Below are 25,715 nucleotides of genomic sequence, written 5' to 3'. Positions count from 1 at the left end.
TGTTTAAATCATGAAATTAACAAATATAGTTACACAAACAATACTTTGGACAAAACTGGAAATTACTTTGGAATTATTAAAGAGCTGGCTTTTCTAACATGTTTTTGAATAGAACCAAATAGATCCTTTAAAATTACTATTAGTTGTTCTCCCAAAAGGCTCTAGTTATTATAGAATTTATATTTGTTTATAAGTCAACAATAGAATTTAAGTTACAAAACAATTACTGATTTCACCCTATAACAAAAGATACTAATTTGGAATAGTCGAAACAAACTAGAAAATCAATTACATACATAAAACTAAGCACAAAATTAGATCTGGTGTTGTATTCTTTAAAACTGAGAGCCAGCCTTTCTCTTTTATGAAAATGCAGATAATACTCATGTATGTAATTATGTATGTAATTAGACAGGCATGAAGAAATGAATTTTAAGGAGGCAGATGGCAAAACAAGATGGGAAGTAAAAAATATCCCAGCTTGCTTCGTCACAAGCATTGTTGTGACACTGTACACCTCCCCAACATGTTTCTTTTCAGGGGTGCATTTGGCCCTGACTTCGTTTTTGTGGATGACAATGCATGGCCACATTAAACAGAGTAGCTGCAGGAGCTCTTGGAATGAGAAGATATTTGATGAATGGACTGCCCTACCCATTCCTTGAAATCGCATCCCATCGAGCACCTATGGGATGCATTTGTGAGAAGTATTGCAGCATGTCCACATGCAGCAGTGAGCGCCCAGCAGTTGTCGTTTACGCTGATGGAGGAATGAAATGGCCTACCACAATAACTCCTTGCCAGCCTTGTGGCCAGCATGGGACCATATTGCAGAGCATGCATTGCCATCCATGGTGATCACACATGCTATTGAGAACCGTGTCCTGTCTTTTGTAAAGTCCTATGGAGAAACATAAATCACAGTGTCATTTCTGTTTGTCTTACTGCGTATTTCTTTCAGTTGCTTTCTGTACTGTGCTGTAGCGTTTCTTTTTATGTATGGTCCAAGTTTCGTTGAGCTATGTTATGTGGCAGTGACACACCATGTCAGAGTTACTTTTGCCCTAAGTTTTGCATACCAGTGTGTTTAAATTATAAGTCAGAATGTTCATTCTGAGAGTTAAAAAACATAATTTCACATAAAATAAATTGTAAATTGGTAAAAGTGGCAGCAGTATGAAAAGGAGATTACATTAGCTATTAATAATTGTGCAAATTCCATTATGTTTAAGAACAGCTAACAGTCGAGTAGTGCACGTAAGCTACCCCACTGATTAAATTGTAAACACTTCGAAAGCCATGGAACCCAGCAGAAATCTAAGAATGTCATTGGAAAACTTGTAACATTCTGGCCCATACTGATATGTCACATGCATGCTGGCTCTGGGAGAAACATGTATTTGAGAATATGTGCAATGACAGATCGAGTTTATAATAGCACAGCTGCCATCTTTGCACACGGCAGTTCGTGTTGAGACTTTTATGTGGTCAAATCTATTTTACCTTGAGTGGCAAATTTTTCAGAAGACTTGTTTTCTGTGCAGCGGCACTGAGAACTTATAAATTTTCCGGGCAACTGTTCCGTGGGCTTGTATTATTTCGTGCTGGAGACATATGATACTTATAAGAGTTTTGGTAGTCAGTTAGTTAGCTGAAGGACTTTAAAATTTGAGTACAAGAGCTGGACTTGTATAATTTTCATTTGTTATCCACAAATACTTGGTATTCAACAGTAACATGGTGTGCTGCACTTAGCAGTTTTTCACAAGGAACTTGATCTGTCATAGTGCTAGTTCACCCAGGTGTGTTGTCATCCCCTAGATGTCAACATAGCCAATGAACATTAAAAATTGGTCATACGTCTGCTAAGCCCATGACATGCCAGGACTTTCGATAGTAATCAGAAGTGGCAACTACGTTGTGGAGTTCCATTTTCCCCTCAAGACATACTAGGGTTGACTGAAAAGTAATGCCTCTACCTTCGTAACTCTTCAGCAGTTGGCGGCAGGTACTGGCTTGTTCCGTAGCCTCTTTTCTACAACTCCAGTTGGCGGGCAGCCTTAGCATTGAATGGTTGTGTTGTTACAGTGTAAAGTATGGAACTCTCCACAGACGGTCGATCAATGCGATTTAAGCAAAGTGCAGTCATTGAATTCGCAAATTTCTAGTCCGTGCGCTTTCATTTCAAGAGTCAGCATGTACAGATCTTCCAATAGCCAAAGAAAGCAATAATGTGACCCACACAGTCTTGTGAAATGCCAATTGTGCTTGCAGTTTCTCTCTGAGTGATATGACAATCGTCCTGAATCAATCTGTCTACATTTTTCTTGTGAAACTCGGTGGTTGCTGTCACAGGACGTCCAACTCTTTGTTTGTGACGCAGGTCAGATGTTCCCACCTCAACATCTTTAAACTTACCCAATGATGCACAGTACTCACATCAACACAATCACCATAAACTGCTTTCATTCTCTGATGAATCTCCTTTGGGGTGACACCTTCTGCTGTCAAGAATAATTCAATGACTGCATGTTGCTTAAATCGCATTGACTGACCATCTGTGCAGGGTTCCATACTTAACACTATAACAACACAACCGTTCAATGCTAAGGTTTCCTACCAACTGGAGCTGTAAAGAAGAGGCTGCTACTTTATGTCGATGGCCGATTTCTATGGTCAGCTGCGAGGCATCACCATGGTAGTCTGTTTTTTCCAGTGGTTACCAAATTCTTCATGAAGTATTTCAAAAGACAGGCACAGGACATGGAACCTTATAAGCCTACAGTGGGATCGTGACACCTTTGTCTTGTGGAGCCATTATCAGGAATAGCTCACTAACTTCCTAGGACATCTGAACAGTCTTCATGCCAACATTAAATGTACTGTGGGGCTAGAAAAGAATCTATAGGTACCATTTCTAAATTTGCTGTTTATGAGAAATGGTGAGTACCTGGACCACTGTATGTATCAAAAAACAACACACACAGACAGATACCTGTACAAATTTGCAAATCATCAATATCAATCAAGCCAGAACAGAAGCACAACAAAAATACTCTCACAGTTATAGCTTTCGGCCGTTTAAGGCCTTCGTTAACAATAGACACACTGGCAGTGTGGTTTCAGTTGCCTGAGACTGCAGTCGTGTGTATGTGTGTGTGTGTGTGTGTGTGTGTGTGTGTGTATTGTTGACGAAGGCCATAATGATCAAAAACTATAATTGTGTGAGTCTTTTTATTGTGTCTATCTGCGACTCAGCATTTCCGCTAAATGGTGAGTAGCAATTTTCCTTCTCATAATATTGTTACATTCCATCCTCGATTTTCCATTGTATATATTAATTTTCTTAGTTACAAGCACTTATTTGTTACATGTTTGCTTCATTTCTCTTTTTTTTCTTTTAAATTTCCATCTTGGTTCAGTAGGTATTTTTTCTTTTCAAATGTTGTCTTCTGATGACTAAATTAAATGGTCAAAATGTCAAACATTAACTCCAACCCAAGCTTCTAAACGTCACATCATACATCGTCTTACTTGCACCTGTATTCCAGGTATCTACTGAAGTCTGATGAAGAATTTCAACATTTGCAATAGGTCTTGAGTACACTACGTGTTTTAAAAGCCTCCGAAAATACAAATACAAATGGATTGAGATCAGGATATCAAGAACCCCAAATGTCGCTGCTCCATGACTTATCCATTGATTTGGGAAATACTGATATAAAATTGTTCTTGCTTGCAGAGTAACATGAGGTGGTGCCCTATTACGTGTGAACCACATGTTCTGACATTAAGTGTAGTGGAATATGTTCCGGCAAAACATTTAAATGTTCCATTACAAATTTATTATATGATGCTTCAGTCAGTGTTTCATGGAAAATGAAAGGTCTGATTAAACTGTCTCAAATTATGCCAGCCCATAAATTAATGCTAAACCATTGTTGATGGTTTGTTTCCAAACTGCAAAAGGATTCTCATCCACCCATAAATGAGAGTAGTGAAAATTCTGCACTCCATTCATTATAAAATTTGCTTCATCAGTGAATAATGTGGTAGATGGGAAATGTTGGCCCAGAATACACATCCTCAGTAATAAAGTACAAAAAGCTTTTCTGGATTGAAAATCTGTTTCAATAAGATGCTGCACTCTCTGAAAGTTGTACAAATAAACGAGTGCTCTCGTTAAACTTTCCACACTGTCACATGACTCACATTTCCAGTTTCTGCTCTCTCTCTCTCTCTCTCTCTCTCTCTATCTCTCCCCCCCCCCCCCCCCCCCTCTCTCTCTCTCTCTCTCTCTCTCTCTCTCTCTCTCTCTCTCTCTGTGTGCTACTGACATTATTGTCCTCAATATGATGAAGTATCAAAATCAGGTGATCTAACGCTATTTGGTCTCTCATAATGAAATGAGCTTTTCTCAAAGGAGCCTTTTCCATAAGATGTTCATGTATTCCTCGAATCATCTTATTGTTTCAGTGCAATGAAAAAGCACTGCACGTGTTCATTGCACGTTTTTGACATCTTTAGAAATGCTATTTTCGACTTTGTTATGATGATTTAAAAATGGGTCTCGGCTCGAAACTAGTCATCGAATGAATAAAAAATAAAAATTTACAACTTGGACTGGCTTCCCGTTCTACTGATTAACAGAAGTTGCTGACCCAAGCTACTCCAGTACACTAGAAGTTTGTCTTATTGTTTGGTAAATGTCTGCTATGAAATCTTTCAGCGTACAAATGTCTGACTTCAGACATATTGTAATTTCCAAATCCATACATCTGATGCATGTCCGTCATGGGCCGTTCAGAATATTTTTTGGAAGTCGGATTCAACATTCACTCTCCAGCTGAGGTTACTAATGCACACTTGTTTGGTGGCACCCCTCTCTGAAGTAGACAATTTGATTCCTGGTGGGCAAGAGTGTTCAGTACACACAAAACACTAGTCCAGTAAGAACTGTAGAGTAAGCTTCCACTACTGATCGTGTTCTCAATACTAAAAGGGTTTGTTTACTTACTAATAATGTGGCATCTAAGATAACATAAGAAGGCTTTGACTTTAACACTTTCCAAAACAAACAACACCTGAAAAGAAGAAATACTTGTAATACCAAGCTGGAAATTTGGAAACAAAAGACAAATGAAGCTAACATGTAACAATAAAAAAGTGTCTGCAACTAAGAAAATGAAAAAAAAATGATAATATTTATATATCACCATCTTTGCTTCGTTGTAAGTCCTGCGGTTACCCACAAATTAATTAAAATCCTGTATAAAGACTCAAGATAGAAGGATTCCACATTCCCATACTGCAGCTAATGACCACGCAGGTAACAAGGAGAGAATCACAGTGGTAGTGTCCAGGGAAACATACTAAGATGTTGGCACAGGAAATAGATATAACCTCCAGCAGCAAGCTTGACTCTAGTGTGCCTCTACCACTAATAACGTACGGTGAATCTTTGACATGCCAGCCACTTGTGCTGCCGAAGCATCAGAATAATCATAAAAAGACAGTTGATCAAAGATCCAAAGAGGAAAGCCAACAGGCAATATGTGAAGTACTGCTTGTTAACCTTCAGATTAGACACATATCTCTGACTGTTTTATATCTGGCCTAATGAGGGGCTCCACCAGTGTATGGTGTACATGGGGTACTAGGATCAGTGCCACATTTGCTTAAAATGTGAACAGAAATTTGAGAACCACTCCTCCAAAATGTGAGTCCGATGTTACTGACTGTGCCACCTTACTCAGAAACCTTTTCAAGGTCTGCACACATATTCTGGAGAGGAGGACAGAACTTGTGGTACTAATAAAGAATATCTTATAAATGGTAAAATAAATATAGTAATGGAAAGTCCTAGTGTAACATCACACACCTCTTTATGATTACAGTGTTCTGGCTGACTACATTGCAGTCATTATGAACAAAATAACCATACTGGTATGTGTGTCCACTCTGCCACTCTGCCAAAGGATTTGTCCAAAATCTAGCAACATTCTCAGTCTTGTTATTGATTACTGCCTCTGCTATTCAGTGATTTGTTACCTTCACACTTTAGACAGTAAAGTAAAATGTGTTTAGTATAAAACTACAAATATTTGTTTAGCTTGTCATATTAATGAACAAAACATGAATGATTGCTTCATCATATTTCAGGTTAATCGGGCAATTGAACCACCACCTGAGGATAATGATGCATCTCTCAGTTTTGATGCTCTTCAGCGAAGCATTGGCTTCTCCAAGACTGTTGTAAAGACTGAACCCTCAGAGCAGCTTTTACGGGAATCAAGTGCTACTCTTAGAGATTTATTGATGTCTTGATGGAATCTAAATGTTTACAGAGAGAATGGACATTTGATATTCAGATTAAATGTCAAGAAATATTAATTTAAATAGTTAACTTTGTGTATATTACACAGTCAATACATCGGCATTGTTCATGACTGTACTCAAGAGTTATGACAGGAGGCGATGCAGTTGAATCCTAATCGCAACATGCATTGCATGGTGTAATTTATATCTGCCTTGTCCATTAGCATTATGCAAGTGATTGCATATAATGAAATAAAAAAGGGTTTTGGTGCTGTAAATGTCAAAGGAAGAAAGTGCAAGCCAACATTTACATGATCTGTGTGAAATACATATGACTCTTAATAGCATCAGGGAACTACCTGTATGTATACAAAAACTGCTGTCTCTTGCCAACCTAATATATACAGCATGGAAAAGAGTGATGAGTTTGTGATTTTGTTGGTAAGGAACCAGAGATCATGATTCGTGGAAATGACAGAACAGCCAGGTTTTAAAGTAAGTTTGTGCTGGAATACTAAGATAACAGGTGAGATGAAATACAGGAGGAAACTTGATGAGGATACAGGAAGGAGTGACTAAGAGTATTCCGCAAAATGAATAGAAAGAAGCAAAAAGTAAGTGCACGGAGGATGATTGGATTATGTATAGATGTTAATTTCCGGTTGTGAAAATATATGTTTAAGGTTAATGACTAAATGATATGTATACACTCCACCATCTTGTTAATTTATTCTTTTATCAGCAATTAAATTTGATTGGTTTTATGGCTCAACAGAATGTTGAAGCTAATAACTGATACTTTGTGAGTGTCTATTGAAAATCTAGTGAAGAAGTATTACATTACTTTACATTACATTACATTTTTATTGGTCCTTTTGATCATTTGTTGTACAAGGTGTACAATATGACATTGGACAAGTCATTGTGATTGACAATACATGTTTTTAAATCATACAAGGATATTTACATTGATTTAGGCTTAATATTATCACAACTGAAGGTTCAGCTTCCATTCATTATATTTAACCTTGGCAATAAATTTTTATGTTTCGAGATATTCATCAATACTATAATAACATTTTTGCAATAAATATTTATGGACAACAGTTTTAAATTTTGAAGTGTCTTTTATTGTTTTAATGTTTGTAGGTAGCTTATTGAATAGCCTGTTTCCTGTTTGCAGTGGTCCATTCTGTTTTAGTGTTGTGTGTGCATGTTGAACATGTATGTCCTGTTTTCTCCTTGTGTTATACAGGTGGATACTCTTTTCAAAGATTTTCCTTACAAATATGATTACTTGTAAAATATACAGACATGGTAGTGGAAGGATATGTAGCTTCTCGAATAAGGGCTTGCATGAGCTTCTTGATGCAGCATTTTCTATGGCTCTTACAATTCTCTTTTGGCATATAAAACAACTTTTCCTAGCAGATGCATTTCCCCAAAAGATTATGCCATATCACAGTAAGGATTCTGCCTGGGCGAAGAATTCATCTTTTAGTGTCTCTTTTGATGTGCAATCAGAAAGAATTTTGATAGTATAGAAAATGGGATTTAATTTATTTGTAATGTATTTTGTATGTTGGACCCATCTGAGATCTTCTTGGATCCATATCCCAAGAAATTTTGTAGAGCTTACATTTTTTAGGGTTCTAGTAAACAACTCTATGTCTGGTGCTTGTGGACATTTATTTTGCACTGTGTGTATATACAATGTAACTGTTTTTCTGTGTTTATTACTAATTTGTTTCCAGAAAACCAGTCTGTAATGTGGGTGGTACAATTTTTAATCTCATGTAGTAATTCTTCTTTGGTCCTTCCTTTTATTATCGCATTTGTGTCATCCGCAAATTTTTTGTAATTATGGCATGGGCTGGTCAGTTCCAAGTCATTTTCAAAGAGTAGAAACAGAACTGGTTCTAGAATGGAGCCTTGTGGTACACCATACTTGATGCTCTGCTTTTCTGAGCAGTAGGACTTTATCTTGTGCCCTTCTTGGATAGTAAGCTCAACTAATTGCTCTCTGTTTTTGAGATATGATTTTATCCATTCATAGGCCGAGCCCCTAATACCTACAGATTCAAGTTTCTGAAGCAAGATGTTGTGATTGATGACATAGAATGCTTTAGAGAGTTATAGAAATATGGCTGAGATATGTTTTTTATTGTCTATTGCTTTTAAGGCTTCATTTAGGAATGCAAAGATAGCTGTCTCAGTAGATTTAGATTTTCGGAATCCATGTTGAGTATTTGAGAAATAATTATTTTTTTCTATGATACTGATTAGTCTTTTATAATAGATTTTTCAATTATTTTGGAAAAACCAGATAACTGTGAGATTGGCCTGTAGTTTGATACTTCTGTTTTTATCCCTTTCTTGAACAGGGGTTTTACTTTTGCTATCTTCAATTTTTCTGGGAGCACCCCTTCTGATAGAGACCAGTTACAGGTGTTGACAAGTGGCCTGGCTATGAGAGGAGCACATTCCTTCAAGATATAGTCAGGGATATTGTCAGTACTAAAAGAGAATTTGGGCTTCAGTTCTTTGATATATTAAGTATTTCCTTATCATTGGTGGGGTATAGAAAAATAGATTTGTTATTTATAGTATATCTGGATTGATTTATTGGAATACACTGTAAATTTTGATTTATAAGATGTGCAGCTATCTTTGTAAAGTAGGAATTAAATTTATTTGCAATTTTTGTAGGTTCAGTTATCACAGTTGAGTTCTCCATTAGGAAGTTAATGTTATGGAAGTCTAATCTGTTCTACTGCAGTTTCTTTCCTGACAATCTTTCGTCTTATTGGTGGAATTTTTTATGTATGTGTCATTTGCCATTATTTTTGCTTTTTTGACAACATTTTTGAATATCTTTTTATAGGTTTTGTTATAAGAATCAAATTCTGGTGATTTAAGTTGTTTGGACAATCTGTGCAGTAATCTTTTTGTTTTGTTTGAAGATACTAGAATCCCAGGAGTAATCCATTTATTTTTTGTTTTCATTCTGTATGTTTTCCTCTGGGTTGGAGGGAAGCACAAGTTCAAAATAGTAGAAAAAATTGTTAATAAAGTTATTATATTTTCCATCTGTGTGTTCGCAGTTATAAATCTCTTCCCAGCTTTCTTTGCTCAAGTAATGGAAAAAATTATTTATCTTTTCATTACTGTAGTTTCTACTGGTGGTTGTTAGGCAGTGTTTAAGCTGTAGCTCAGTTTCCATACTCAGGAGACTTTTTGAGCTGTGTGATCCCCAAAGCCTGTGTTTAGTGTTTCTATTGTATACTTCATTTCTGCATTTACAAATATCTGATCAATCGTGGTACGTGAAGTCTTTGTGATATGAGTTGCTGTTTCTGTGGTGGATTTCATGTTAAAAGTTTGCGAGAGATTCAGTAATTCATTCTTTTCTTTGGTGTCCTTTGCAAAGTCAATATTAAAATCACTACATAGAATAACTCTTCTGTTTCTTTGTGTTCATCTGTTAAGTGGATATTCCAAACTTTTTAGGAGAGAATTTATGTCACCAGTTGGAGCTCTGTATAAACAAATAACAGCTAGTTTAATGTCTACTATCTCAGCTCCTGATAGCTCTACATCTTTTTCCTTCACTACTCGAACAGGAAATTTTATATTTACAAAGTTTATATTATTTCTTATGAATATACAACTGCCACTATGTTTAAGAATTTTTCTGCAAAAATAACCACCTAGCACAAAGTTAGGTAGGGACACAATATGTAACTTGTCCTTATTACTGGTAGCGTGCTTATGAAAACTCCTAAAAAGGCTTCATATGTGCTGGATGCGAGTGTTATCAAGGCTGGTTTGATAAGTTTGCTAAAAATGGAAAAAAAAGTGTTTGTTTCATAAACAACTCATCTTACTTCCTGACATAGTCTCTTTGGGGGATACACACTCGGTCCAGCAATCCTGCTGCTTTTTTTTTATCCCATAGGAAAAAATAGGTTCTGTCAAACTCTGCAAAAAGACTCTTTGACTGCAACTATCACTTCCTCATCTGATGAAAACTTTTTTCTCAGAAAGCCAAAGTTTCAATTTAGGGAACAGGAAGAAGTCCCTTGGGGCTAACTCTGGTAAACAGGATGGATGAAAAACCAATTCATAGCCCACTTCATGCACTCTTGTCATTGCTATTGCTGTTGTGTGGGATGCTGCAACTTCCTGCAGAAAGAACACTTTTTTGTGTGCCATCCTTGGTCATTTTTTAGCCAATGTAAATTTCAAACTACCCAACAGTTATGGTACTCCTCTTTTCCAAGTAATCTGTGAGGATTATTCCTTGGAAACCCCAAAAAACAGTGGCCATCACTTTACCAGCTGATGCAATGATCTTTTACCTTCTTCGTGCACTTTCACCCTCTTTTGTCCATTGTTTTGACTGCTGGTGTTACTCCGTTGTGTACTGATGGATCCAGGTTTCATCAACTGTCACAAGTTACCGCAAAAAGCCATGTAGATTGTGACTAAGCATCACCAGATGTGTTGAAATGTTGTGCTCGATGTGCTTTCGGTTGCCTGTGAGCGACTGTGGCACTCACTCTGTTGAGATGCCTACAGTCTCAGCAATCCCACAATTTTTTTTTCGGTAGTCTTGACCGTATCATGGATTTTGTCAATGGTTTCCTCAATGGTGACCTCAGTTGGATGGTTGCAATGCGTCGTCTTCGGTGCTTGTCCAATCGTGTTTAATTAAATTCATGATGGTGCAGAGTCCATATGAACTTCATCCTATTCTGTTTTGATCTGTGTGGCAGTCCAGTGCTTCAAATGAAAATGTTTAATAATAGCACGAAACTTGGTTTTCTCCATTTTCAATCACAGTTGACACACTGGCCAATTCAGATGGCTGTCAACAATGAACTGTACTCTGTTGAAATTCTTTATATGATCCTTGGAATAATCAAGTTTACCAATGTTGAAAGTGCAACAAAATTGTGCCATTCTTATGTGGAAATTTACCAGACTCGTTGAGCCCCTTTGTAATGAAAAGATTGGAATTAAAATTTTGCATTCAGATTTTTGGTTTTAGAGAGCGGATTGTTATTTCTATTCTTAAATTTATATTTATCTGCAAGACTCACTTGGTTTTTTAAGTCCTTTCGTGTTGGCATGAAAGAATTTTACTAACAGGAAACTGTTAAAGCGAGTTATCGCTTTCCATTGAATTTTAAGACTTATTATATTATTGTTTTAGACTAAGGGAGGTTGCAATGTACTTAAGTGAATCCCTCAGTCAAATAGGAAGAGATGTGGGATTTTTCAGGTCTACCAACATTTTGGCACATGAGCGGCTTCATTCAAGGGAAAAAGTTGGTGACAAGGTCTAGCTGAGGTTTATCAGGTATCTATGGGTGGAGGCAGTACAGAAAGATTTGTGTATCAGGCTAGGGAGGTAGAAATGAAGACACAAGTTTATGGGTCGGTACCTTGGTCTGATTTTATTGCTTCTTCCCAAGTTTACATGGATATGTTGAAGAGCACAATTACCAGGTCATAATTTCAATGAATGTATAACATAGATGAGGCATTCTAGATATTCAAATTACTTGAAAAAAAGCCTGCCTGGCCTATCACTTTTGACTCAAATCATATTGCTCAAACTGAACACTGTTCACACTGTAAGTGACAGTCAGTCATAGGTACACGTAAGCCATGATAGACTAACTAACCACACTCCAGAGCTACGTATAGATAAGAATGCAAGTGCTTCTTAGTGTACAAGCTGTAGCGAACTCGAGACATTATTTTGTGACATCAGATACCATGAAAATTACCAATCACATTGCCCCAAATTGGGTGCCAAAAATGTAGTGAACTCAATGTAGTGAAATCAAACACAAAGGGTATCTAATTAAGGGATTCATGTAAGAAAACAAAAGATTGCTTATATGATCAAAAGATGAAAGAAATGTATTTATTTTCATGCTGTTTACACAAACCAAAACAAAATTATAAATGTCAGGGCCAGTTTGACAGGGCATAAACACAACTCAGTTATCCAAGGGTAGAAGGAGGGGATGAATTGTTTCACCATTCATCATCATCATCGCTCGTCGTATACTGCTGTTGGCGGCGAGCGTTGCATTGGTACGGCACTTCGCCTCAGAGCCGTGCTGCATGAGTCAACTGCCCTCATCAGCAATCGCGGTGTTGTGGTGGATCCCAGGTACGATCTATACGTTGTCTGCCCATTGTCAGTTCCGTGGCCGAAGCTGTGCTATCACGGCATCAGAAGGCGGATGTTGGCGATGGGTGGAAAAGTGCCCATGTCCTCTCCCTTCCGCGGTATCTCCACGACTCCCCCTTCTCGCTTCTCCATCCTCTTTCAGCTCAACTCCTCTTCCAAATATTCCTCCTTTTGGCATTGTCATTGGTGGGTGAAATTTTCAATGCAGCCCAATGGCAGATTGCCATTTCATCATCACGCCTCTTCGTGCGGGGTGGGAATTTTCTATCTGGTGTGGGCTGGCAGGTGGCTCGTGAATCGGTATCTTTCTCATGATTTCACATTCTTAAGATGTTTTCCTGCATTCCGAAGCTGTTGGTAGAGCAGCTACACAACACTTCTTTGTAACCGCTTGCTCTGCGTGAGCCCTGGACAGACTCATGTTTGGGCTCCGTCTCAAAATCTGCCGGCATCTGTGATTTATAAGGACTGTCCTCATTGTCAAGGATATCATCATCTTAAGAATGCTGGCTTTTTTCACACACCTCCCTCTGCCAATTCCCCACGTGTTTTGCATGCTCACCCCTGTGCCCATTGGGTGCTGGAATTGTTGGCACATCCCTGCTTTCTAAGGTAGGTAAAATGATTGCCACCTGGCCAGAAGAAACTGCGATGCTTTCGCACGTACATTCCTGGCATTCTATCCTAATGGCTGCAGATGTCCATCAGTTCTCGGCATGCTTCTTGTTGTCGGACGGGCCCTTCGCATCGTGTTTCTCCTTAAGCGAGTCGAGGATGTCAGCCTGGTTTCCCGCTGTGTGCTTGCAGAATGACTGCAGTGTCCCTCTTCAAGGGGGCTCGCCCCAGAGAGTCCGGCCCCTTTCTCCTCCACAGCCACTCGTGGCGACTTGGCCAAAGTGGCTGCAGTATTACAAAGCTTAACGGAATAGATTCTTTCATTCACATAATTTTTTTTCTCTCAGATGTTCACCTGAGGTTCATCTGCTGTCAGGACCTCTCAAATTGTTGAACTCTGCCTTGCTCGTCAACTGGTGACCTCTTTATACTGTGTTGGGGCTATCTGCTTATAGATGGTGTGTGACTGTGTTGCATTTTTACTCACAATTCGCAATCGATCCCACTTGTGATACCAACTGACGGACCTGGCTGTGGCAGTCCATTTCTGTGCAGGACTTGGCAGGTCGTGGAGAGGAGCAGGCTGATGGCAGCTTAGTAAAATAATGTTAAAAACCAATCACACTATTATAACTCATGCTTCTACATTCATACGCTGAGCTGATGTGGCCACGCCCCTCCGGGCACACGGTGTCGCCTGGTACCTAGCCGGTAGTCGGTGACCCAGTTAGTGCGTCACAGCTGATTGCAGGTAGCACTAGTGGTGCGGAAGTCGGCTGGAATGTTTGCAGGGGGTGCCAGCCTCCCGATGTGAAATCCCACTCCTGTGAGTGGTGGAAGGAGGCGCCAGGGCTTCCACTGCTCCTTGGCAGGACCTGAGCTGCTGCTGAAGTGAGCCTGAAAATGGCCCACCAGTTGAGAGGCACAGCTGTCCGAGTAGGTGGTTTCCCTGGTGTGTCTCACAACACATAAACATCTCTATTCCTGTAGGAAAGAATAAGAACTAAGATAGGAAAGGAGAGCGGGGGGGGGGGGGGGGGGTGAGAGAGAGGGAGAGAGAGAGAGAGAGAGAGAGAGAGAGAGCTGTTACATGTTCAGAAAAGGGATCTGTCTTCGCTCTCAGGCATTACATGCTACACAACAGTTCTGATACGCTATTATTTGTAATTCTACACTACACTACACTTCCGATCATTGCACTGCATTACAGTATAATTGTGTAATGGAAGCTAGAGTCCGATTATTACTTTTCTCGTCTGTTCTGGCTTGTTGGCCCGTAACGTGCTAGGGCATAGCTTAGGAGTCACAGGGACCATGCTGCCACGGAACTTTCATCCATTTTCCTCTTTATGATATTACACAAATAGAGAGGGTGACAACTTCAAGATCTGTGGAAATTGTTCCTCACACTTCCTGAGGTTCATCTCCTTGTTGCTCCTGAAAGGATGTAGTTAGGTATTTTGTTTTGGTTGTTTCAGTATTTAATGTGTGTCTTCAGCCAGTTTGTCTGACTGTGAGATAGGATTTCAGTTCATAGTTAGATAGTGTGCCTGTGAGCATGTTGATTTTGTAATCAGATCATCAGTTTTTATTAAACTGTAGACGGTATTGTTATAAGAGACTCTCCTGCACTGATCTGTGCTATCTCGCCTATTGCCGAATTCCCAGATTATATGGTGCAACTTACCACATTGGCATATTTTTAATAAATATGTGCCTTCAAGTAGTGTATTATCTTGGTCAGTGATATGTATGACATTTTTAATCTTCTGCTGTGTACCAGAGGTACTGGCAATTTCTACTGACATTATCATTTATTCCTCGGTGTGGCTCTTTCAGTGTGTACCGAGCGAGGTGGCGCAGTGGTTAGCACACTGGACTCGCATTCGGGAGGACGACGGTTCAATCCCATCTCCAGCCATCCTGATTTAGGTTTTCCGTGATTTCCCTAAATCGTTTCAGGCAAATGCCGGGATGGTTCCTTTGAAAGGGCACGGCCGATTTCCTTCTCAATCCTTCCCTAACCCGAGCTTGCGCTCCGTCTCTAATGACCTCGTTGTCGACGGGACGTTAAACACTAACCACCACCACCACCACCACCACTACTCTTTCAGTGTGTAACAATACAACATTACAGGTCGGGATTAATCTATGAAGTCTTGAATATCTTATTTGTATCTGTCAGTTGGTATGTAGAAATTGAGATTTTGGGCATTTCTTTATGTAGTTTTGCGTGATTAAGTCCCGAGCAATGCAATGCTGTCATTTGTTACGTGTGCTTTGTGATCTGTTATGTTTTATTTTCTGATAATAAATCATATTTTTTTCTCATTACCATTAAAATATGATGACAATAAATGTTTGAGGTTCATTTTGGAATGATATTTTAATAACTATGTAAATGACTTGACGTCCTGCTTTTACTCTAGAGTGTTAATTGTGTGTTTATGAATGGTCAGTGTCAGGATCAGTGATTATGATTCAAGAAATAATTGATTTAATGAAGTTCAATTGCACACAATTGCGTGGGGCGAATTATGACCTTGGAATTGATTGTAGATGTATGCAAGTAAATTTTGTGATGGGCTAGTAAGCGTCGCGAGTGTGCGCAGTGTCAAGACTGCTTTCGCGCTGCCAATGGTTTGCTTTAAACTTGCGAAAATACAATTTACGCGAATTCTTAATTATCGCAAAAGGGCAGAAATTTTATGGTTATCCCACTGTTCGTGGGCCATTTTGGAGGACATAAGTTTCGGTAGAAAGATCAATTTCAAAATCCAATATAAATCCGGTTGATCGAAGTAGCCTAGCAACCCAAAAGCTCATACGTGGTTATCAGCAGAAACAGTGTACTATTTTCCATGCACACATTTAGACTCTACATCGAGGTGTGAATGATTTGCGGGTGCGAAAAAAAAAAAAAAACATTTGAAAGCATTTGATTGAATAAAAGGAAAGATATGAAGAAGTTTATTCGTATATTTTGTTATTTCATGAACAGTGATATTTTCTTATAGTGGTGTAGAGCCTTACATATGACTAATATTGTGACAGACTGATCGTAAGTGCTCTTGTTACAAGTCAAGTTTTGGGCCTGATTAAGAGTAGCTGGTTCTTGGAGTCTCAAAGATTAAGTAAAGAATAAAATCACACTTAAATAACACTGCATCGAAACCCACTATCTTTATATTATATTAAGTTAGCTATTCTGGAATCAGGTGGTATCGTGGCCATTCAGTTGTGTGTTGTCAACAACAAATTGGTAAACACAAACATAAACATTTCTCATGCTCTGATATTGATGAGGGAAAGAAGAAATGACAACGACGACATACATGTATACATATACAAACAGTATACATGGCGCCTTACAATGCAACACGATGACATCACGGTATAACAGTACTCATAATAACCTTGCTGAACCAGAGATGCTATAGATGGCTACCCTGGAGAGGGCATCCCTGGGCTGACTGCAATGGTACTGCAGTTCCCATGACCAGCTTTGCTTATGCCAAGTGATAATCATCAGTAGCACTGGACAGCAGCTCTGAGTTTGTCGTCTTTGCGAATGTTAAGTATTTTGTATTTTCTGAAGAATGTTATTGTGCTTATTTGCAACTAAGCAGCATTAAACGTATTCCTTAGCACATACTGGACAACTCAAAACAAAGAAAATAAGTTCTGCAGAGATAGTTCACACGAGACAATCAATAATTCTACTCCAATAATGATACTACACCTCATGCTATCCCATACTCCAAAAACCACTCGTTTCAGGCTCTTAAATCAAGTAGAGGCCCACACCTTGGCAGATCACCAGGTTCGACTCGGGCATTGGTGGGAAACACCCGTGGCTGGACGATTTAAACTACTGCCCTCAGGGAGGACCCCTGCAGTGTCAAAAGAATCAGCTCCAGCCACTAAGGTCTCACCAACTATAACTGCCATCATCTGAACCACAATACCACTAAAGAACCTCCCTGGACAGCGTTCTGAGGCTTCAACAAGTGTCACAGACAACAATCCAACAGATTCACTACTACCAAGAACAACACATCCTGCAGGTGGCACCTACAATCAAAAATAGCTTTTGAACAATGGAAACTCGAGGTAGGAATATCAACAATGTAGGAAAAGATAGAGTTCTACTTACCATAAAAATACCATGCTAAGTTGCAGCCAGGCTCAATTAAAGGCACTTGCACATATTTTCGGCCTCAGCCTTTATTCACTAACTTTGTCTTAACCGACAACTACTTCTCCTTTGAAGGGAAGGTGCACAAACAAGTCTGCGGCACAGCCATGGGGACCCACATGGCGGCCTCCTACGCCAACCTGTTTATGGGTCATCCAGAGGAGACCTTCCAAGCCTTCCAGAACGCCAAACCCTTAGCCGGGTTCAGGCTCATTGATGATATCTTCATGGTCTGGATTCAGGCCCAAGACACTCTATCTTCATTCCTCCACAACCTCAACACCTTCTCTCCCAACCACTTCACCTGGTCCTCCTCAATGCGGCATGCCTTCCTAGATGTTAACCTCCTCCTCATAAGGCTTCATCCACACTTCTGTCCAATTAAACCCACCAACCACACCTGCATTTCGACAGCTGTTGATTATTTTTACACCAAAAAATCCCTCCCATACAGCCTGGCCACTCGGGGATGGTGTATCAGCAGTGACAAGAACTTCCTTGCCCAGGCCTTCCTTTGCCAAGGCCTGCACAGACAGGCACTACCCCCAGACCTAGTCTTCAAACAGATCTCCCTTGCCATTTCCCCTCACACACTCAATCCTCCCACCACCTCCAAGAACCAGCCACAAAGGAGAGCCTCTTTTGTCACCCAATACCACCTTGGACAGGAACAACTGAACCACATCCTTCACCAGGGCTTTGATTACCAAACATCATGCCCTGAAATGAGGGACACCCTACCCAAGATCCTTCCTACCCCTCCTAAAGTGGTGTTCCATTGCCCTCCCAACTTCCATAATGACACCATCCGTCTGTACACCACTGCCAATCCCAACCCCTTGCCACAAGGATCATATCCCTGTGAAAGACCTGTTCAATCCACACACACAGTGCCTCCTATTCTAGTCGTGTCGCAGGTTTGTACTACCCCATCATGGGCTGGGCCACCTGTGAAAGCAGTCATCTCATTTACCACTTCTGTTGCAATCACTGCACAGCTTTTATATATTGGTATGACAACCAACCAGCAGTCCACCAAGGTGAATGGATACCGCCACACTGTGGCCAAGAGCAAAGTAGACCACCCTGTGGCACAACATGAACACATCTTCCACCCTCTGCCACTGCAACCGCCCATGTTTCCCCACTCCTCCTCTCTTCTGCACCGTTTTCCACATCTCGCTGCCCCACAACCTGCTGACATCGTACCTGTTGGCATTCTACTCCATGCATACTCTGTCAGACAGCGCTCCTCTCTTCTCACACCTGTAAACTCCTATCCCTTCCCCTTCTCCTCCAGACTGCTGCCTCCATTCCATGTGATAGTTGCATTTTGACTTGAGCCGCCAGAGTTGGCAGTTGTGTGCGTGAGGTGCGCTTGCTTGTGTGAATAAATGGTGTGTGTTTCTCTTATTTCGACGAAGGCTGAAGTCAAGAGCTTATGCGTAAGTGTCTTTTAGTTGTGCCTGTCTGCAACTTAGTGTGTCATCTTTACAGCAAGTAGCAACCTATCTTTCCCTACATTGTTCAAAAATTTCTTTTGGCTAGCCTGCCTTCCTGTAGCTTTCACCAGCCAGTTGTCCAACTACTGTGATGACATCTCCATTCATATGAACACTGACAGTCAAGATGATGCTCAAAATACTGTACATTCATACAAATGGCTCTGAGCACTATGCGACTTAACTTCTGAGGTCGTCAGTCACCTAGAACTTAGAACTAATTAAACCTAACTAACCCCGCTCGGCTCCAGACTGTAGCGCCTAGAACTACACAGCCACTCCAGCCGGCTACATTCATACAACCCATCACCCCTCCCCCTCCAAACATGCACCCCACCACCACCCTGTCAGATTTATCACTGTGCCGGATACTTCCTCACCCACATTTACTGATCATCACTACAAATATTTTACCTTGAAACAAATTGTTTTGTGGGGAATACGTGTCACAGGATTACATGAAAAATGAGGCAAAAGAACTGATTTTCTGAAAGAAATATATTTTTGATGTCACAAAGACATTTTCAAAATCGATAATGGATATGGTGATGATACGTAGAGTAGGGTACATATGATATTTATTAAGGCCACGACAGTGTAAGGGAGGGTTGAATAATGTGGATTATTTCGAGGCTTGTGGCTGGCGGTTAGTTTCATCAGGAACGATTATTGCGTGTAAGTTCTCACCTCCACAGTCTCTCACTACAATTACCATTGAAACATTCTAATTGGTTTATATAATAATTCTTCCTTGAACAGCATGAGGCATCGATTGTCAACTGACCGCTGTCCCTAGCCGTGATAAAGAATGCAGTTTAAAACAATCATAAATGAGGTCACCATTTTTCTAGAAGCCTACAGGTTGTTGTCCAGGTATCATTTCCAGGATGAATATTTTAGAAATGAAAAATGTGCCTCCCTTTCCAAAGGATATACTGTAAAAAACTTTTATATGTACACAGCTCACTCACACTACACAGACATCCAGAATCGCAGATGGGAAAAGACAGACAGTTGGACAGTGAAATATTTGATATTAGCTTAAACAAATATATGAATGGTCAATTTTTCTTTTTGTCTATACATTCTTCTGGTGCAGATATGTTTATAGTGCATCTTTGGCCCGCACCGTGTTCCAATACTGACATATGCTTTATGAGTACACCGAAATAAGATCTATCTCACACACACTGAAGATCTTGCTGTTGAAAGCAGATACCATGCTAAATGTGCAAAAAGATTTTTCAGATCTGATGTGCAACTCACAGTAATATTGGACAACCAAAAGATGATGAGGTATCTGACTGGATGAATCTCATTTGTGAGTCTGGTACTGAGCGCCGCGGGTTTCGAATCTGCGCCAGATGGCATGGACCTCGATTACCACTAGGTGTCTCTGCAGCCATCGTGCCATTTAAGCCGTGGCTGCCCGCACTCCGGGTCCACGTATAGTGTGAGGGCACCACAGTGCAGCACATGGTCCTAGCGGCCAAATTGCGACGTACCCTATCATGTATTTAAGCACTTGCCTCTCGCTCAGCGAGGCAGTCTGATATTCACATGAGTCTATTGACATCTCACCTACAGACAGCGCATTAACTTTGCTTGTTTCCGTGTACGAGTGGACGTTGTTGATTCGTGAGGTTTTTTGCTTGTGACCCCGTTGTTTCTTGCGTGTTCTTGTTCGCAGGGTCTTGCTCGGTCATCTGCTGTTGTTCATGTCCGTCCTTTCCCATTGTCCATTTTGTTTGTTCGTGGGCTGCTCCCATTCGCCCCGCCACACTTTTGTTCTCGGCAACCCCGCGATTGGAACGGTCGCGGTTACAACAGTGAGCATTTGGAAGCTAGTGAAGATGAATGATACTCTAGGACATTTCTATTAAATTGATAAATGGCAATAATTACTTACAAACCAGGTTTTTCATCACTTTCCTAGAGTTTCTGAAAACCCACTTTGACACCCTACAAGTTCCCTCTCACACAATTTTGCATCAAATTGGTCAATTGTTAGATACTGCCTGTATCATGTATATGTAGAAAAGTAAATGTAAAGAAACTGATTATCATATTGTGCACACTAGCTGTTCCTTTGTATCACATACAACTGATTAAAATATACATTAAAAAAAATACTCACTGCGACAATAAGAACAATTTATACAGTTTCAGGTAGGTGCGAATTTGACAGTAATCAGCGTAATTGACAGTAATTAGTGTAAGCTGATGCCGTGTGAACATATTATCACTGCACCCAGCAATTGTGGCAACTTGTATAGCCTTCACATATAGGCAGCACAGTCTGGACCCTCCAGGACTCCAGATAAACCATGTCCCGTGTAATCTCAGTCCACACATTGGTGCCAATACAATTGCCAGCAATGGGTCATCAATGCCGTATTTCCCTTGCACACTATCAATAAATGCTATTTGAAAAAGCAGTAATTTTGAAATAAAGATTACACTGCAATTGATTTTAAAACCACTTCTCCCCTTCTTTTTGTAGCTTTGTTTTGGTTTGAACCCCCTAAACCTCTCCCCCTCTGGCTATGCCTATGCAGTTGGAGCCATGGGTATTTGGTGATATGCCTTTCTACAGTCTATAACAATGAACCATTTCAATCCAGCAGGTGCATGAGTAAAATCTTGTAAATTAGGAATGATATACTTGTCAGGTATGGCAAGTGAATTAACAAAAGGATTTGTTCTTTTTTGGCACTAAATGTATAGGGGACGAGCAACTGCTGGCTGAAAGCCTCACTCCTCCAGTTTGTAACAGTTCATCAATAATTTTTATTCACAGCCAGACACCTGTCCGATGTCAGTCTTTTCATTTTTACATAAACGGGGGGTGGGAGGGGGGGGGGGGCATTCTTAGTACGAGTGTAGTGACAGATGCCCTGCACAACTCCAGCATGTCGTGTGTGTTAACTAATGCCTTGCAACTGAAAACATGGTTGTTGTATTATTAGACCTCATACCACTAGCCTGTATTTTGAAGCTCTGAAATTCTTTGACGCAGTGTAAATAACTCAGCTTGGTGGTAGTGTACCTTGTTCCTTAATCCTGTGCTTTTTGAGCTAACATGGGTTTATGTTGCCTACCTCTGACGGTTTGGTGTCAGCAATAAAAATGGTACTTCTTAAAGCATGGATCTTAATTAAAATGTCCTCTCCGCTACTGACCTGTGCTGTTGTATCAACAATCTCCTTTATGGGTGCAGCCCATTTTTTTAAATCCAATCTATCAATCTAACTTAGTTCAGCACTCCTGTAGCTAAACCCAATGGTAATTGCTGATAATGTAGAAAGTCGGCTCCAATAATTGGCACTGACACTTCTGCCATTACAAAATCCCATTCCAAAATTGATCCTAATCCTAAATCTACAGTTAAAGTTTAAGTCCATAGCTCCATACCAGCATTTTGTTAACTGCCCTTAGGAAAGCCCCTGGTGGTTTTTTTTTTTTTTTTTTTGGATGACACATGATTTGTTCATTGGAATTGTACTGACAGATGATCCTGAATCAATTAGGAATTAGCACCCTGATAACTTGTCACACACAAAAATCCTGAGATCTGTGCCTGTACTACATTGCAATGTCCATAACTTACTCACAATAGTATTTCTGGTTTTCAAAGCAGCAATGGTAGGGTGCTGCTTTGCGATTTGAAAGAGTAAGAAGAAATGCATTTTCTCACCATACTGCCAAGCCTCATACGATACCAACATATCTGGTCGAGCATGGAGGTAACAGCATATTGCGCAATGATTTGCATGTCCCATGCAGTCACAACCTTGGGAGCAATGACTTCGCATCAAGTAAAGTTGATAGTGTTTGTCGCCTGCTGGCTAGCTAACGGGCCACTACAGTGCAGTGTGTCCCACGATACCTCACATTCCAAGAAGCTGTCTCCACTCAACTGCATGATAGCTCATACTTTCCTGGAACTGTACCCCAACTGCTGGCAACCTCCGCAGAGAGAGAAAGATGGCAGTCATCCTGCAGCATAACATTATCCAAGCGCATGAAGTCTATCAGCCAAACCGAACGAGGTGGTGCAGTGGTTAGCACACTGGACTCGCATTCGGGAGGACGACGGTTCAATCCCGTCTCCGGCCATCCTGATTTAGGTTTTCCGTGATTTCCCTAAAATCGCTTCAGGCAAATGCCGGGATGGTTCCTTTGAAAGGGCACGGCCGATTTCCTTCCCCATCCTTCCCTCACCCGAGCTTGCGCTCCGTCTCTAATGACCTCGTTGTCGACGGGACGTTAAACACTAATCTCCTCTTCCTCCTCCTCCTATCAGCCAATAGTAGTTTGGTACGATAGGATGTTGCTTGTGAGAAATTAACTAGCTTGTAGAGAAGGTGGTAGTTTTAGCATCCATATTATCCTAATGTGAGGTTGGACAAAATGCCCGACTTAATTGCACTTTGCAAATGCCGCCATAATTGTGATGAATTTCTATGTCCCAACACTTCATAAAGCACCTGGCAGGCTTGTTGCTCCGGTGTTTGGGGCACATGTGACAATAACGGTAGTTTAATAGTCTCAAATGTGTTTGAAGTTGGTGAAAAAGCAATTAAGTCACTTACGAGATGCGAATGTTCACTTAACTTGTTGAGAACAGCAACAAACTTCAATGTATCACTTTTGAATACCGTACCCATGTAGAATTAGTTCTGTAATATTAAACCAAGGTTGATCGAGTTGGAATGCCTTAAGTTCATGCACCATTCCTCACCTTGGTATTTTGCTATGGAATGTTTGTTTTGGCATGTTGCCACATATCTTTAACCATTGTATTTTTTGCAGTGATAACCTTGATGATCTGTATTTTCATACAAATGAGTTTTATTTCCTCAAGCTCACTTCACTCCATATGACTAGCTTTTAACAGATCAGAAACCTTTGTTTTTATAAAGACTTATAACACACCACACCCCAATCGGTTAAATCACAGTGGTCACTGAATTAGAGCTGAAACAAGATGAGGAAATGTACATATACTGCCAAAAATAATAGTCCGTCCTCCTACTCAACTTTTTTTGTTTGGTGTTCATGGAACTTTGGAAGACAATGTATTGCTGACAAGTCTCAGACATTTGGAACACATCATAAATTAAAACTCAAAATTAGTTTTGTTATTTTAAGAAGAAAATTAAGGATTTGTAATTTCAACTGCATTAATTCATCAAACAGTTTCTCGATTGCTATTTACAGCATTCATGTTCCGTAACATATGGATAAGATGCTTCAAGATGTAGGATGACTCTGTGAAAATATAGGGATATCTATTTCAGCTTACATGACAACACTCAGTAGTTCCCAAGAAAATGACATTCAAAGTTTTAACACTACCCTCATCAGTCTGCAGGCACGGCGTATAGTCAAATAGGTCTACAGCTGTCTAGGATGAACCCTAACTGGTGTAGATTGTTTTTGTCCCCTTGACATCATAAGGCCATAACCAGGGGAATATCTCTATTCCATTAGAAGCTGTCAATATCAAAAATCTCAATCGAGACTATGAGGGAGGAGGGGGAGGGGTTGTGGGGGGGGGGGGGGGGGGGGGAGGGAGGGGATGCTGAAAGTGAGCTAGTAACAAGAACCTCACAATCAGTTTCACAAAACGAAACTGTTGAAATAGAAACTGTTTATGATGATGTTGAAGTGTCGAAGCGGGAGGTTGGAAACAAAAGAAGAGATAATTGCTGCAGTCGACTACTGCACAACTTTAGATTTGAAGTATTGTGAGCTATATGTATAATGTCTGCATGAATAATATTTTATGGATAAACAGTATCAATTATTTTTATTTTTTTAAGTAAGTGAAGAGGAAAATTACAGGAAGAGGATTTTCGTGATTACGACAAGCGCTGGTGTTCCCGGAGTCCTCCACTGCCTGCAGCTTCAACTAGAAGATCAGCGAAGTCCGATCACCAAGAAAAATTAAGATGATCACAAACATTTTAACAATGCAATCATATTCAATTGTTGTTGTTGTGGTCTTCAGTCCTGAGACTGGTTTGATGCAGCTCTCCATGCTACCATATCCTGTGCATGCTTCTTCATCTCCCAGTACTTACTGCAACCTACATCCTTCTGAATCTGCTTAGTGTATTCATCTCTTGGTCTCCCTCTACGATTTTTACCCTCCATGCTGCCCTCCAAAGCTAAATTTGTGATCCCTTGATGCCTCAGAACATGTCCTACTAACCAGTCCCTTCTTTTTGTCAAGCTATGCCACAAACTCCTCTTCTCCCCAATTCTATTCAATACTTCATCATTAGTTATGTGATCTACCCATCTAATCTTCAGCATTCGTCTGTAGCACCACATTTTGAAAGCTTCTATTCTGTTCTTGTCCAAACTATTTATCGTCCATGTTTCACTTCCATACATGGCTACACTCCATACAAATACTTTCAGAAACGACTTCCTGACACTTAAATCTATACTCGATGTTAACAAATTTCTCTTCTTCAGGAACGCTTTCCTTGCCATTGCCAGTCTACATTTTACATCTTCTCTACTTCGACCATCATCAGTTATTTTGCTCCCCAAATAGCAAAACTCCTTTACTACTTTAAGTGTCTCATTTCCTAATCTAGTTCCCTAAGCATCACCCGACTTAATTCGACTACATTCCATTATCCTCGTTTTGCTTTTGTTAATGTTCATCTTATATCCTCCTTTCAAGACACTGTCCATTCCGTTCAACTGCTCTTCCAAGTCCTTTGCTATTTCTGATAGAATTACAATGTCATTGTGAACCTCAAAGTTTTTATTTCTTCTCCATGGATTTTAATACCTACTCTGAATTTTTCTTTTGTTTCCTTTAGTGCTCGCGCAATATACAGATTGAATA

General features: G+C 40.1%; 1 protein-coding gene across 1 annotated transcript in view; it reads left to right on the top strand.

Annotated features, from left to right (window-relative positions):
- The window catches only part of LOC124619486 (transforming growth factor beta regulator 1-like), a 79,555-nt gene extending 72,159 nt beyond the window's left edge, over positions 1–7,396 (top strand). Inside the window, exon 7 of the mRNA XM_047145899.1 lies at positions 6,163–7,396. Coding sequence (XP_047001855.1) covers positions 6,163–6,327 — 165 coding nt within the window. The 3' untranslated portion in view covers positions 6,328–7,396. The remainder of the gene's footprint in view (positions 1–6,162) is intronic.
- Positions 7,397–25,715: the final 18,319 nt, after the last annotated feature.

Source organism: Schistocerca americana, chromosome 6 (genome assembly GCF_021461395.2).
Source record: "Schistocerca americana isolate TAMUIC-IGC-003095 chromosome 6, iqSchAmer2.1, whole genome shotgun sequence".
Classification (NCBI taxonomy): Eukaryota; Metazoa; Arthropoda; class Insecta; order Orthoptera; family Acrididae; genus Schistocerca; species Schistocerca americana.
The sequence above is the reverse complement of the archived record's forward strand: the minus strand, read 5'-3'. Positions and strand labels throughout refer to the sequence as shown.